This window comes from Syzygium oleosum, unplaced genomic scaffold (genome assembly GCF_021117445.2).
Source record: "Syzygium oleosum isolate NSW1041296 unplaced genomic scaffold, Sole_v2.1 Sole_v2.27, whole genome shotgun sequence".
NCBI classification, from domain to species: domain Eukaryota; kingdom Viridiplantae; phylum Streptophyta; class Magnoliopsida; order Myrtales; family Myrtaceae; genus Syzygium; species Syzygium oleosum.
Window position 1 is genome coordinate 4,164,865 of NW_026607511.1, and position 14,714 is coordinate 4,179,578.

The 14,714-nt window shown below is 39.4% G+C and overlaps 2 protein-coding genes across 2 annotated transcripts; both read right to left on the reverse strand.

The window, feature by feature from the left end:
- Nucleotides 1–4,230: 4,230 nt before the first annotated feature.
- Nucleotides 4,231–4,718, reverse strand: LOC115691439 (uncharacterized). The gene is made up of 2 exons (XM_030618064.2): nucleotides 4,513–4,718; nucleotides 4,231–4,437 (listed from the first exon to the last, which is right to left on the reverse strand). The coding sequence occupies exons 1-2, from the start codon at nucleotides 4,716–4,718 to the stop codon at nucleotides 4,257–4,259; spliced, it is 387 nt and encodes a 128-aa protein (XP_030473924.2). The 3' UTR covers nucleotides 4,231–4,256.
- Nucleotides 4,719–6,283: 1,565 nt separating this feature from the next.
- Nucleotides 6,284–9,801, reverse strand: LOC115691431 (probable LRR receptor-like serine/threonine-protein kinase At3g47570). Its single transcript, XM_030618053.2, has 2 exons — nucleotides 7,084–9,801; nucleotides 6,284–6,868 (listed from the first exon to the last, which is right to left on the reverse strand). The coding sequence occupies exons 1-2, from the start codon at nucleotides 9,764–9,766 to the stop codon at nucleotides 6,471–6,473; spliced, it is 3,081 nt and encodes a 1,026-aa protein (XP_030473913.1). The 5' UTR covers nucleotides 9,767–9,801; the 3' UTR covers nucleotides 6,284–6,470.
- Nucleotides 9,802–14,714: the final 4,913 nt, after the last annotated feature.

Consider the following 14,714-nt stretch of genomic DNA (forward strand, 5'->3'; position numbering starts at 1 on the left):
ATACTAAAAAATTCCGACAAGGTTAATATGGGGTCCAATCCTATAGGTGGAATAATTAATTCCGAGTCCAAAGATTTCCTAATGACTATGCTATATTCTTTCAAAGTCAGAGCAAGTTCATGCTCACCGAATGCAAAGATAGTTGTTTCTAGACACCAAAAATGCGCCAATTCTCGAACAAGGCCGGTACGGACTTTGACCTCCAATTAGGGGAGTAACCTCACTATCTTGGTTTTCACAAAAAAGTGACCAGTTAGATTGAGTCTGCTCCACCAAATGCTGAGCTCGTCTTTAGGAGCAGTAATAATCCGGATGTCGGCTCCTCCCATAGTTTATAGACCAAGACTCACGATCAACCTAGTGTCATAGACCGACTAAAGATACAGAAAAGTAAGTAAATTGCAAAGTAAAGGTTTAGAAGACTTACTTCACCCAGTAGAACTATGACAATCACATAGACATGCGCATGGAACGTGAGGTTCGATTTCTACTCTAAACGGCTTGCAAAGTGGAGCCATGAGAATTACCGGACTACACCAACGTGGTCGTGGTTTGGCCGGGGTTCCCTTAACTCCGGCTTAGTCAAAGAGTCAACCTATGTTGCATAGTTGCAGACCGGGGTGGTAACTCAATGACACCAAGAAAGAAAAGTTTTTAGGACCGAGAAGGGCGACCCATACTACGTAGGTGTAGTCAAAGTGTCCACTATCTCGATACCATCCTAAACCTATGCCACCCAGGTCCGACAGCGGATAGTGTGTACAGTGTAGTGAATGCAAAGATCATGTACAGTAGGTTATATCAAACGACGCTTCATACATGAAAATAAACCATTCATTCACACATCCATGCAATTCAAGGGTTAGCAAACACTACTCCCCTTATACCTCTCATTCTGCAAATAACATTTAACACCTTAAACGTTAGGGACATACCTGGATTTATCATTGCCAAACAAAAATATTGTTTTTAAAAAAGAAAACTAGCCTAAGTCCACTAAGAGTTTTCTAGTTCCTAGTGGAGTCGCCAAGCTGTCGCGACCTTACCCTCTGCGATGCACCACCTAGGGGTTCGGCTAATGGATTATTAAGTCTATGCCTAACTTGGGCTCTCCCAAGCCCTACCAATTCGCAACTTATGGTTCAAGTTGTTAACATGCAAATGATTTTTATTTTGGAGTCGCCACTAATCTATTTACAATAGGTCGATTAGAAACCTAAATAAAGTATGAGGAGATATACTTTATTTTTACGAACAAGAGATGGTCAGTACGAGGACTTGGTTATGCTAGATTATTCTATTGCCCTTTCGGTACCTTTTCTTTTCATATGAAAACATTTGAGCAGACAGCTTGGATTAATTTTATTCCTTCCTAACATGTGCGGTGATGATGCGGGTGCGCAAACCACCAAAGTGACATCCAATAACCAAAGCATTAAATAAATTGCGAGATAGGGAGAATTACTTACCTCAAAGTAACATAAGCATTTACATTGTTAGCTAGAAAATCACATCAATAATCCTAATATGATTTGTAATTAACAAGCAATTTCACTCAATATTTTTCTTTTGGGTTTTCTCTCGATTTATATGAAAAACTAACCTACATGTCATGACATGCGATTAAATAATCCTAACATGCACACTATATGACATGCAAATGATTTATTTTTGTATTTTTTATTAAAATTCGGAATAATAAAATTGCCTAAATTAACACGTAAACTATTTTTGTATTTTTTATTAAAATTGAGGACACCGTTGTCCCAGCAACCCAATAATGTGGGGGCTGTCGAAGAACGAAAAGCATTACCGGGCAGTGGTGGACAGCAACCGCTGATGAGAACTATTCATCACGAGTCGCACCCCAAACGCTCGCTTTGTTCCTCCCCTCGCCGCCTTACAAGGGGGGAGTGTTCACGTGCAATGCATGCGGGAACGACGGGGACACATCCTCCTGCCATTGCTCAATCTGCTAGTACGACCTCCACCCCAAGTACGCCGACTTGGCGGCGACAGCGAAATGTGAGGACCACGAGCACCCTCTCACGTTGTACTATTCCTTGACGCAAGAGCAGAGCCTGATCCGCAAAATGTGCCGAGAGAGCGCCAAGGGTTGCTGGTGTTGCACAGATTGCAATTACGGGACGCACGTGTACTGCGTGGAGGCTGAAGCAGGGGAAGCATGGGAGGATAATGAAGGAGACGAGACTGAAGATATAGGGCATATGATAGACAGAGTTTCAGCACTAGATGAAAATGCAGTCCATGCTTGCTAGTATGGTCTCCTCATCCACCAGCGGAGCTAGCCTACGCTAACATTGTGCACGCACAAGTTTTTCACTCCAAGCCTGCACTATGAAATTAAGTTCCACTCCTTGAATTTTCTTAAATTTGAATTTTCGGTAAAATACGGAGTGCCCTCCTCCACTTTTTGTGCAATTATACCCCTCTGCATCCCCTACTTCTTGAATCACCGATTTGCGCTGCGATTTTTGTGGTTCGGCTTCAAACTGGGCCTACTTTACTTTCAAAACGCTGGCATTACTTTTCTACCACCCTATGGCTGTGTTTATTGAAGGAAAGGTAATATAACATGCAATTTAGTAACTTTAGGAGTTGGGAATAGTTAGGGCAATGCGAGGAGGGTATTTGGAGATTTCCTTGAATTTCGTGGTCTATTATGTTGTTATTACCTCATGTCGAGTTATCATAACTCATTTGGTGTTTTGGCAACAGTGTTCCTCTTACATCCTTTTACTTTGTAATTTGATGATTAAGATCCCTGTACTATTTGAGTGTGGGTCCTTCGAGTTTCCTATTTCAGCTCCTGTTCTTATTAATTTTTTTAATGGGATTATCAAATGATTTCGTCATGAAAAATCTATTTATGGAGATCCTTCGCATTGATGATCGAGTTATGTATGTGACTTAATTACTCTGAGATTAAAGAAACAACTATATAAAGAAAGTCACATAGGGTAACAGAAAATAGTCAGGATGTACTGTCAACCTCTATAGTGTAACATAAATTGACAGAATGTACTTTCAAGCTCAAAAATTCCTCTCTGATTTTAACAAGGAAGTACAGTTGATTCTTCCCTGCCGAGCACATTGATGAAATTGTGAATCTCCAAATTTTCTGACAAGCATAGCTCGAAATGAAAATGTTCATTTGCGGAGCCACTGTTAAGAATGCACAATGACCTTAACCAAGTCACTACAGAGAAAAAGACTGCCAACTGAAAGAGATGATCATATTTAGTTTTTGCTTATGCCAAGAGTATACCACATCAAGGAGTCACAAACGCATCATCAATCTCAGATTGGAGCAAGCACAACTTCTAAAAGAATTAGGTCAAAATACATGATCAATCACAAATGACCAGCTGAAAGTGATCATCGTTCATGCAAAAATGTAAGTCAATGAACGCACAGCTGCCCAAGCAAAAAGAACCGTGTGTTTATAAGATTCATAGGGAGAGCCGTCATTACACCTGAAAGGGAAATTTATCCAGCAATCTTCTACTGAAGATGGCGATACAAGACAGATCACTAGGAAGAAGGTCATGCAAATCAAATTGCCATACTCACCAAAGCTTCCAAAAGGTCTCCACGTTTTACTGAGAAAGGAACTCCTCCATCAGTACAATGTGTGGAAGGTGAGATGGAATTTACCCAGTTAATTGCATATAGGAATAGCTTCTTAAGGCCAAAAAGGACATTTCAGAATTTTTAAGATTAAAACCATGTCCTATGACATGAAAGTAATGAAACCATGTATCAAAACACCACAAACAGCCAAGAATCCTGCCAAAAGCTTAGCAGAGTTTATATAGTGCAAACTATAGACAGAAAGATCACATACTAAATATGTATAAGAAAAATCTGACCAAAAAAAAATATATGTATAAGAAAACATAGAGTTTACCCACTTAACTGCTTTTCAAAAATTCAGACATTTGAAAAATCATAGCCAAAATAGGCATTCATTTCTAACGCAGCTTCTCTTTTGCTAAGAGAAAAGGCATTACTTCCACAAGTAATTCTCTCGCCCTATCCTCAAAAGAGCCATCGAGACACCAAAAAGCTGTCCCCACTCCTTAGTCGCAAATGCCAATGAAGAAGTCAACCAAGATTGATCTCAGATACATTTGCAATTGCTAAAGCATGTCAGCGAAAGAGATCCAGTACCCATCATAGCATTGATAGAGTTGAGGCCAAATTTGATTGTTGAAGTCAAGCAAGCAATATCATCAGACCAAAATATCAGAACGAGCATTCACGGACATTAAACAGTTGAATCTTTTAGCCAAAGTTTGCACATCAACAGACTGATCAAGCAGGTTTGTCCACCCAGAGAACCACGAAGAAGAGATGCAACAGAAGAGACTTTGACAACTCCAGCAAGTAACAGCAGTACCTCCAATTGCTCTGCTACAAGCATAATATATTTTTCAATCAGCACAGAATCAACTGCTTTACTATAACTGGAAACAATTGTGTGAATACCTATCAAGAGTATTCTTTCTACCCTGAATGGAAGTTTCCTGTACCGCGACGTTCATAGGGACCAGAATGGTCCGGATTCTAGTGGTCATGTCCTGATCCTCCTCGAGTACCACTATCCCTATTGCGTCCTCCAGACCGATGACCATAGCGCCCACCACCACCACCACCTCCTCCTCCACCTCCACCTCCACCTCCATACCTGTCATCCCTCCCCCCATACCTACCTTCTCTGCCCCCTTAACTAGGACACCCCCTTGCAAAATGCCCAGGCTTGCCACACTACAAGCACTCTCCACCTCCACTTCCACGTCCAAAGAGAAATAAAAGCTTGTAAACCCCAGTGACAAGCCAAAGAGATATAAAAGCTTGTACTACCAACTTGTTTAAGCTTAATAGGTTTAGTTAAGTCAGAAAATAACTAATTTGTTTGGTAACGAAAGGCCACTCAATTCATTCGATAGAAAAAGATATCCATTGGCACTCAGAATCTTGCTAAATATTTTGCAAAATCTTATTAAAAGTTCTCCCGATTAGTTACCAAACTTGTATTATATGGCATTCAATATTTACTTATTATTAAACATATCTTATTTTCATTTTCAACATTAATATAATTGAAAATTAAGAGTTGAAAAATTGAGGGCATTAATGGCATTGACCTCAACTCAATCATAAAAAAATTCAAATCCTCGGGGTCATGATGACCTTGACTGAGCTTTGCGTTCGTGAAAAATATTCCATATTCAAGAAAGAACAATTACGTAAATTTTCGGTATGTCTTCGTCTATCAGAGGTATTGATATAAATGGAGATCCCCCCATTCACTAATCACATTTGCTTCAAATGATATGCGCAATGTTCGAAGTAAGTGAAATTTAAAATAAGTGCATTCTAAAAGAAGTAAACAAAATTAAATAAAATGTAATTCAAATGAATTTGGATTTTCATTATTTGAATGTAATGCTCAAATTTAGTGAATATTAAGTAGAATTTATTCAAGTGATAAAATAATATATCATTCATATTATTTCAATTTATTTTTGAGTTAAACGGATGATTGATGCTTTTATTCACGTAGTTAAGAAGAAATATACTTCAAATTATGAGTGTTATTCATTTAATGCGGTATATTTCTCTTTTTGAATTGTTTTCAGATTAAAAGGACTAATTTTATATTTGAAGGCATTTTATCTTTTATTTGTTTTTTTTTCAAAAATAAAATCTATGACATAAGTCGAAATATGATATATATTTGGGAAGAATAATTGAAACGTAATTCAAGATTTTTTTATTATTTCTTTTATTGGACGAATCCACTTAAGAATAGTATTCTTGCTTACTATCAATTCTTAAGTTTAAATTTAAGTATATTAAATGATGGATGCTTGAGGATGAGAAATTACAAAACTAATGCAAATTGAATGAATATAGGCCATGTGGCACGATTAAGCTTGTGACTATCATAGAGGTACAGTTTGTCACGTGACAATCATAGAGGTACAGTTTGCCATGTGTCGTTCACAAAAGCACATATTCCTTTAGCTCTGGCTTTATCGATAGATATAAGATGAACAAATATTGATATATGTAATCACATTTTCCTTTTCATAAGCTTTTATACATTTAAATATTGTTTAACTTTTAGAGAAAAGTCATTTAGTAATTTCTTTATTGTTTTAAAAGCCAAAACAAGCGGGCCAAGTTTGCAAGAGAGCAAGACAAACGTCCATATTACCTGATGTCTGAAGGTACCTGTATTAGAAGCTAAAGCAAAACACAGCACATTTATTTTTCATAGATCTTCCTTGGATTGCTCACTCACTAGTCTCCATTACTTGTGGTTTTGCTATTGCCAGATTCAAATTGTCTTTGAATGGCAAAATTCCATATCCACTTCCAAACAAAGCAATGATCATGAAGACGACAAGACTCCATACGAAGTTCGGATTTTACATAAACTAGGCAATGACAATGAACTCAAGAAGTTTCATCCTGATTATTTGGAGTTTAGTCAATGCATCGCCAATGTCCATTCGTTCCTTGGGAAACTCAAAAGAGCAAGCGACTCCAATTTCGATGATCGAAACCAAACATTCCTGAATACTGCAACAACTTTTGTTCTTCCACTTCGGAGCAACTGTTTGTCTCTTCTCCAACTCCTTGATTTCCTGAAACAGAACGGGATTGATTACCTTTTCCACTCCGTCTACTAGAGCTGCCTTTGCGAAGCGATGAAGGTCCAGTCCATTTGCAAACATGTCATCGGTCGGCCTCTTGCCTGTGAATATCTCCAAAACGAGGACTCCGAAGCTATACACATCTCCTTGTGTGGATACCGCACTTCCCAAGCCATACTCTACAACAGTCAATAGAGAGTAGTGATGCATAGTGAATAATTAAGATTGATGCATAGTCAACAGCCGTACTCTACAACAGTCAACATGTTCGGTTTTTGACGGCCCTAGTCTTGGTGATGTTTCATGTTTATGCCTTTTTCTTTAAGGATCGGTCTTCAAATTACATGTTCAAAATATGGAAATAAACTAAAAGACCTAACTGCTACATCATTACCTAGAGGTATGTAGCCAAAAGATCCTTTTACCCCGACAGAGCTTGATTGATTGGCCATTAACTTATGCATTGCTTCTGGGAGGAACCTGGCAAGCCCGAAATCGCTTACATGTCCAGTCATATCATCATCAAGAAGTACATTGCTGGGCTTTAGATCACAATGAACTATCGGCGTTTCACAGTGATGATGGAGGTAATCTAGAGCACAAGCAACATCAATTGCAATATTCACTCTCTCAAGTAGATTGAACTTGCTTCTTGTTGTATATTGTGATGCAGTTGGGTGCAACCATTCATCCAAGCTCCCGTTTGACATGTATTCATAGATCAATGCCTTGAAATCATTTCCATTAAAATCAAAACCAGAACAAGCCGTGAGTACCTTCACGAGATTACGGTGTCGGATTCTTCTCAAGACCCCACACTCGGCCATGAAGCTTTTGGAAGCTCCGTGGCGTGTAAGGTCGAGAATCTTGATGGCCACGATCGACTGAGTCTGATCAAGAAACCCTTTGTACACAGATCCAAAATTGCCCACACCAAGCAAATTGGTGGAGGAGAATTCACATGTCGCTTTCAGTAGACTATGATAAGAAACATGCAAAAGTCCTTCTTCAAAAGAGCTTGAAGCTGATGCTTTCTTATTGTGTTTATACCGGAAGAAGTATAACAAAGAGAATATGCAGGCTACTCCTACAAGAGCAGAGACTATGTATATGAGAACTTTTGTAGTTCTGCTTATTCTTCTCCGTTTTGACTCTTCATAGTCGCATTTTGGTAGTTGAAAATATGGCATACCCCCGCAAAGCTTCCTGTTTCCAACAACTGATGTTGAAATGGGACTTCCAAAAACTCCTCCTGTAGGCAACGCACCCTCAAAATCGTTGTAAGATAGGCTCAAATTCGTCAGATTTAGTGACTCTAGATATTTCGGTATTTCGCCTGACAATTGGTTGTTGGAAACATTCAAAACTTGAAGGCCTCTCATGGAACTCATAGTCGATGGTAGGGGCCCTTCAAAAAAGTTATCCTGGAGATACAGGCGTTCCATGGATGTACAACTACCAATACTTCTAGGGATATGTTGAGATAATCTGTTCCCGTTAAGACGTAATTCACCGAGATTTTGCAATTTTCCAACTTCTCCTGGAAGGGGGCCAGTAAGATTATTTTGAGACAAGTCGAGATAAATCGACAAAGATGAGAGGCCCACAATTTCTGGGGGTATGTGACCGCTGAGGTTGTTGGCCGAAAGGTTCAATTGAAGTAGATTCAGGCAGTTTCCTAGGGACAATGGTATCGAGCCTCGAAGATTATTGCCATCTAAGTCCAATTTGGTTAACATTCTTAAATTCCCAATAGATTCTGCTATCTGCCCTGAGAATTTATTTTGTTCGAGAGACATAATCCTCATTTTGTTCAGATTTCCTACCTCAGAAGGAATGTTTCCCGAGATATTGTTGCCCTCCATTCCTAGGATCTCCAAATTGATGAGATTTCCGATTCCAGAAGGTAAGGTTCCAGAAATTTGATTGCGACCTAACACAAATATATAAAGGGTGATAGAAAGGTTACCGATACAGTCGGGGATTGGTCCTCCAAATTCATTGCTCTCCATACCCAATACTTCCAAGTTTGTGGAATTGGTTAAAGAGCAGAGGAAGTCCAGATCAGCAGATTGCCTACTTCCTAAGTTATTTGCATTAATAGCCATCCAATAGAGTCCTCTCATCTGTGAGAAAGAAGGAACTTTCCCGGTAAAGTTGTTCAACCCAATTTGGAATCGACTAAGATTAGAGACATTAGATATTGACTTAGGAATGGGTCCGGTGAGGTGGTTGTCACGAAAACTGATTATCTCAAGATTCAGAAGAGTGAAGCCTAAGTCACTGGGTAAGCCCCCTTCTAATTGGTTTTCGGCTGCTGCAAGCATTGTCATAGTGGATATATTGAAGATTGAGATAGGAATCGTACCGACAAATTTATTCTCACTGAGAAAGAGGATATTTAGATTTCTCAGCCAACTGAGAGTCTCCGGGATCGTACCACCAAGGTTATTTGAAGATGTTGCGAAGACTTGAAGAGAGGTTAAGTTTCCAAACGATGGCGGAATGTTTCCCGTCAAGTGGTTGGCTTGAAGAATAAGTTCTTGGAGCTTGGACAAGGAGCTGAGTTCTGTAGGCAAATTTCCTTCAAGTGCATTGTAGCCTAAGTTAAGAACAAGCAAATCAAAGCAATGGGAGAGATTCGAAGGGATTTGTCCACTGAACGAGTTGTTATTCAGGAACAATTTCTGCAACCGAAACAAGCGTCCGAATTGCATGGAAATTTCAGAGCTAAAACTGTTGTTTTGCATATGGACTTCCCTCAAAAAGCTCAAGTTACCAATATGTGGTGGCATTGCCCCAGATAGGTTTTTGGAGTGGAGGTCTAATACGGTGACTCGTCGGTGTCTACGACTGCATGTGACACCATACCACTCGCAAAAGTGGACAGTATCATTCCATGAGCTCAAAACCCCACTAGGATCAGCCACTCGAGCCTTGAATTCTAGCAAAGCAAGCTGATCGGTCTCGTCCCCGCCAGTTTCTGCTAAAGCTAGGACACTCCCAAACAGAAGAATGATGGTAGTTAAGCATGAGAGTAACTTGGATAAAAGCCGATCTCTATACGGAAGGTCCATGAGGATTGGTAACAAAGCATTCTCAGCTTGAGTCTTTTTAGCGTCTGTGCGACATTGTTTCGAAACAACTGGCGAAATATATCGACGGATCTTTGATACTAAGACATGTGGATGTCGTCATTGCAAGAATATTCATGACAGATATTTCATGGGCCCCTCAAGTTGAAAAAAATCCCAGGCTGTGAGTTGCAACTTGCAAGGAATCTATTGATGGTCAAGTCGGTCAATGAAAGCCCGAACCTCATGTGGCGTACTTTTGTTCATTATCAATTGTGTCCTTATCCTACAAGGCTACAATCTACCTTCGAATCTCTGAATTGCCCATGCCGTCCAGTAAGGGCGACGACTTTAGTCCTTTCTGTGAATATAAAATATTTGACTTTACGGTACATAGAACACAATTAGCGTGAGTTTCAAGAAAATATCTTCTTCCTAATCACATTGAGACTAAAATAACCAAAATCGAGGCTTAATGAAACTATTATATCCCTATTTCCACGAAAATTGTCTGAAAAATCCTAAATCTAATGTATGGCAACTAATTCAGTAATAAACTTTTTAGTTATGCCAATTTAGCATTTTAATAATTTGCCAATTTAGTCACAAACCTTTTAAAGATTTGCCATTTTAATTCTTCCGATCAAAAAAATGCTGACGTGGCTGTCTAGTCAGCCCTGACCGTCATACGTGGCACAGCTGATGCTAATGTGGCACGGCCGGTATTGACATGGACAATTTTTGCAATTTTTTTAATTTTATGATTTTTTTTCCTTTTCTTCCTTTACTTTCCTTTTCTTTTTTCTTTTTCTTTTTCTTTTTTCTTTTTTATTTTTTATTTTTCCATTTTACCTTCACCGGCCATCGCCTAACGAGGGCCAGGGACTCCTGCGCCTAGGCTGATGAGGGCAGCCGCTGCTCGATTTGGCAAGGGCCACCCTCGCCTAAGGCTGGCAGGATAAGGCCTAGTGGAGGGGAAAAGGAAAAAGAAAAGTAAAAAAAAAGGAAAAAAATTCTTAAAATTAAAAATATTGTTCATGTCAGCGCTGGCCATCCTACAGTGACAACCATCCTATGTGGCAATGCCACGTAGGACGGGCGGCGCTTACTAGACCGCCATGTTAGTGATTTCCGGAAAAAATTGGCCAAAAAGACTAAATTGACAAATTTTTTAAATGTTTAGGACTAGATTGGCAAATCATCAAAATGTTAAAGATTAAATTGGTAAATTGTCGAAAGGTTTAGGACTAACTTGGCACTATGAAAAGTTTGACTGAATTTATCTATATACAATTTATTTAGGATTTTTTGGACAATTTTTCCCACTCCTGCAAGAGAGTAAAATGAAAAGCATAGAGAAATGTAAAGGTTGCATTTGAAGTGAAGCATTTGAGATAATCTTTTCTACAAATTGCAATGATATGATAAAATAGTTCACTTCTCCACACAATGTCCCATCTTATGCGGTTGGAATATCGTTTGTTTTTTTAAAATTCGAAATTGTGCTTACACCGTAAAGGAGAGCAAAATCTCTACTATGGGAAGAAGTATATATTTCAAAATATTGCTTGTCAGACCCATTTTGGAGCGGTGTTTGACTTATTATATTAATATGCAAATTGCATTGTACATCTTAAATAGTTATAGATGAATTGCTAATTAACAATCACAAAGTCCATTCTATCGTATCATGATTATTAACATCTTACTATAGTCACGTTTTCGTTTCAAAGGATTATTACAATTGTAAAAAGAAAACTAGATATGCATCTAACCCTGCAGGGACGTAATAGCTACTTAGAAAAGTCAGCAAGTTGCAGTTGGCAGATGCGTTTGATTGAGGAAGTGCGAGAGTTTCAAGTCAAGTCAACGACCGTGCTTCTTCTTCTTCGGACAGTGGTAAGCAAGACAGCTCACATCGGAAAAGTCGTAGGATCGTCGACCTGACGGGCGTTCCACGGCAAGACCTCCCACCTTGCATAATTCCAGTGAAGGGAGCAACAATGTGACCGCTTTCCAAAAATCGAAGTGTCGATTGGTCCTACGGGGTGGTTTGACATCCACTCATCCCAACCAAATCACCATACTTGTCATGGCAAAGTCCACCACGTGTCCAACCAAACCACCACCACCCGTTTCAACCAAATCACGTCATGCTAGCGGCCACTCGGCCGTCGGGATAAGCTTATCTGTAAATACTGCCCAAGGGTAAAATTTCTGGTCTTTAGCTCGTTTTCTCCCTTTTTAACTCATTATCTACACATTTTTCTTTTTCCTTCACTAACTTAAGCATTGGCGGATCAATCCCGATAAAGAAAAAAAACCTGGATGCTTTTACCCATGTCTGTTCGCATAGGCTCATTTCTAGGTTGGAGTTTTGGTGGATTCCTCAAGACTGAATTATACACTAATGGAAAGTATCACGCTTCTCGAACATAATGCTATTATTATCAGCATAAATATGACCTATGAGTTGATATAAATGTATAATTGATTTTGGATTAGATTCTTGTGGCTCATGGGAGAGAGTTGTAGAAATCACTCCTAGATCGTAGAATTAGTAAGAAGAGAAATACTAATTATATAACATGCTAAAATTTAGTTAAAGTGCTCATATTTGTCTCACACGTTATCATAGCCGTCTAGGACTTTGTCGCATTTCATTTAATACGCTGATTCTAATTGATGATAAACAACCTTGTAGCAGAAAAATTCTCAATATCCGTGATGTTCTATTACTCAAGTAATTTACATTAATCTCCACATGCGATCCAAGGGGTTACTTTTTTTTTAGGGTCGAAAGAAAATTATATTCATTGCTCAAAAGATTACATGAGAAGTATAGTGACTTTGATGGCCCAGCGATTCATGGCAAATTTCCTTCTAGCATATTGAAGCCCAAGTCAAGAAAGAGAGAATTAGAGCAATGGGAGATATTCAAAGGGATTTGTCTGCTAAACGAGTTGTTATTAAGGAGCAACTTTTGCAACTGAAACAAGCAGCCAAATTGCGAGGAAATTTCGGAGCGGAAACTATTGTTCTGTAGATAGACTTCCTTCAAAAAGCTCAGGTTACCTATATGGGGCAGCACAATCCTAGTCAGGTTCTTGAAGTGGAGGTCCAACACAGTGATTTTTCGGTGCCTACGGCCGCATGTGACACCGTACCACTTGCATAAGTGGTTTGAATCATTCCAAGAGCTCAAAGCCCCACCAGGATCGGCTATTTGGGCCTTGAATTCCAGTAAAGCCAGCCCATCAATCTCATCCCCAATTAGTAGTGGCCACGACTCCAGTCTTTTCGCGCGTTTAAAATCTTGACTTTCTAGTACTTGGAACACTATTAGTGCGACTTTCAGTCAGTAAATGCGGGCTGAAACATCATTGTGGCGTTGTTTGGTTAATAATCACTTGTGTCCCCATCTTATAATCCGCCTTCCAATGTCTGAATTGCCCCGTGCCTTTTAGTAGTGGCAACGACTTTAGTCTTTTCTGCGCATATAAAATATTGACTTTCTTGTACTCAGAACATTATTAGCGCGAGCTTCAATCAGTCAATGAGAGCTGAGACATCACATGGCCAAGTTTGGTTCATTACCACTTGTCTCCTTATCCTATCATCTACCTTCCACTGAGTTGCCCATGCCGATTAGTAGTGGCGACGACTCCAGTCTTTTCCGCGCATATAAAACCTTGACTTTCTGGTACTCGGAACACTATTAGTGCGAGTTTCAGTCAGTAAATGTGGGCTGAAACATCATTGTGGCGTAGTTTGGTTCACAATCACTTGTGTCCCCATCTTATAATCCACCTTCCAATGTCTGAATTGCCCAAGCGTTTTAGTTGTGGCAACGACTTTAGTCTTTTCCGCATATAAAATCTTGACTTTCTTGTACTCAGAACACTATTAGCGCGAGTTTTAGTCAATCAATGAGAGCTGAGACATCATATGGCCTAGTTTGGTTCATTACCACTTGTGTCCTTATCCTATAATCTAGCTTCCAATTTCAGAGTTGCCCATGCCGATTAGCAGTGGCGACGACTTCAGTCTTTTCCGCGCATATAACATCTTGACTTTCCGGTACTCAGAACACTATTAGTGTGAGGCTGAGTTTCAAGAAAAGATCCAACCAAGGTCTTCCAACCAAAACCTTAAATTCTACTAGTGATTTCTATCTATGCATGACACAGGCAAGACTCATCGTTGTCCATGGATGTTCTTGTCCCCGTCGCTATTTACCACCTTGCTTGTCAAAGAGAAGTAACATATACTCGGGGACAGTTTCGGGATCCATGATTTTTTTTTGGGGGAAATTACAAAAGTTCCCGAGGACCAAAATGAAAGATGGATAATTATATAGGGACCACTTGTGCAAGTTTTCCAAGATTTTCTGAACATCCCGGCACACACAGAGCAAAAGCCTGGAACGTGGAACGAGAACGGGTACGCAGAACTTCACTTGTCAAAGGGGCGGTGGGCTAGGAGCAAGTGTCTTTTGATTTTGTAGTTAGAATAAGACATGGTTTTTTAGTTACAATAAAGATAATGAAGATATATAATGTATTACTAACATATCTAGGTCAATCAAATATACCTCCAAGGGTAAAATGGTCACTTTCCCATTTTCTTGCCAAAATTGAATTTTTTTGAAGAATTCGGGAAAATCCAAAGATGTACATTCCAACCACAACGTCGTCCTAATGTCCCGTCGTGACTTCCTAATTTTCCGATGCCCAATTTGATCTCTAATTAATAATTGCATTTTATTTAACGTAACTCAAGCGTTTCTCAAACTAACGGGCGGCTTTTGGGGAAATTCGCATATTCGACCCGTGATTGATAATAAATCAAGTCACGTGCAAGTTCATTCGGTTCGTGACGACTTTAGTTGTCATGTAATCGCGAGAATCGATCGCTAGTTTCGTTGGGCACGATCGTTCGGTATAGGTTC

Coding starts and splice junctions, on each gene's coding strand:
- LOC115691439 (XM_030618064.2), bottom strand. CDS start 4,718: ATGACAGGTATGGAGGTGGAGGTGGAGGTGGAGGAGGAGGTGGTGGTG. Junction 4,438..4,512: donor AGAAAGAATACTCTTGATAG/GTATTCACACAA, acceptor TTATGCTTGTAG/CAGAGCAATTGGAGGTACTG.
- LOC115691431 (XM_030618053.2), bottom strand. CDS start 9,766: ATGGACCTTCCGTATAGAGATCGGCTTTTATCCAAGTTACTCTCATGC. Junction 6,869..7,083: donor TTTTGGCTACATACCTCTAG/GTAATGATGTAG, acceptor TGACTGTTGTAG/AGTATGGCTTGGGAAGTGCG.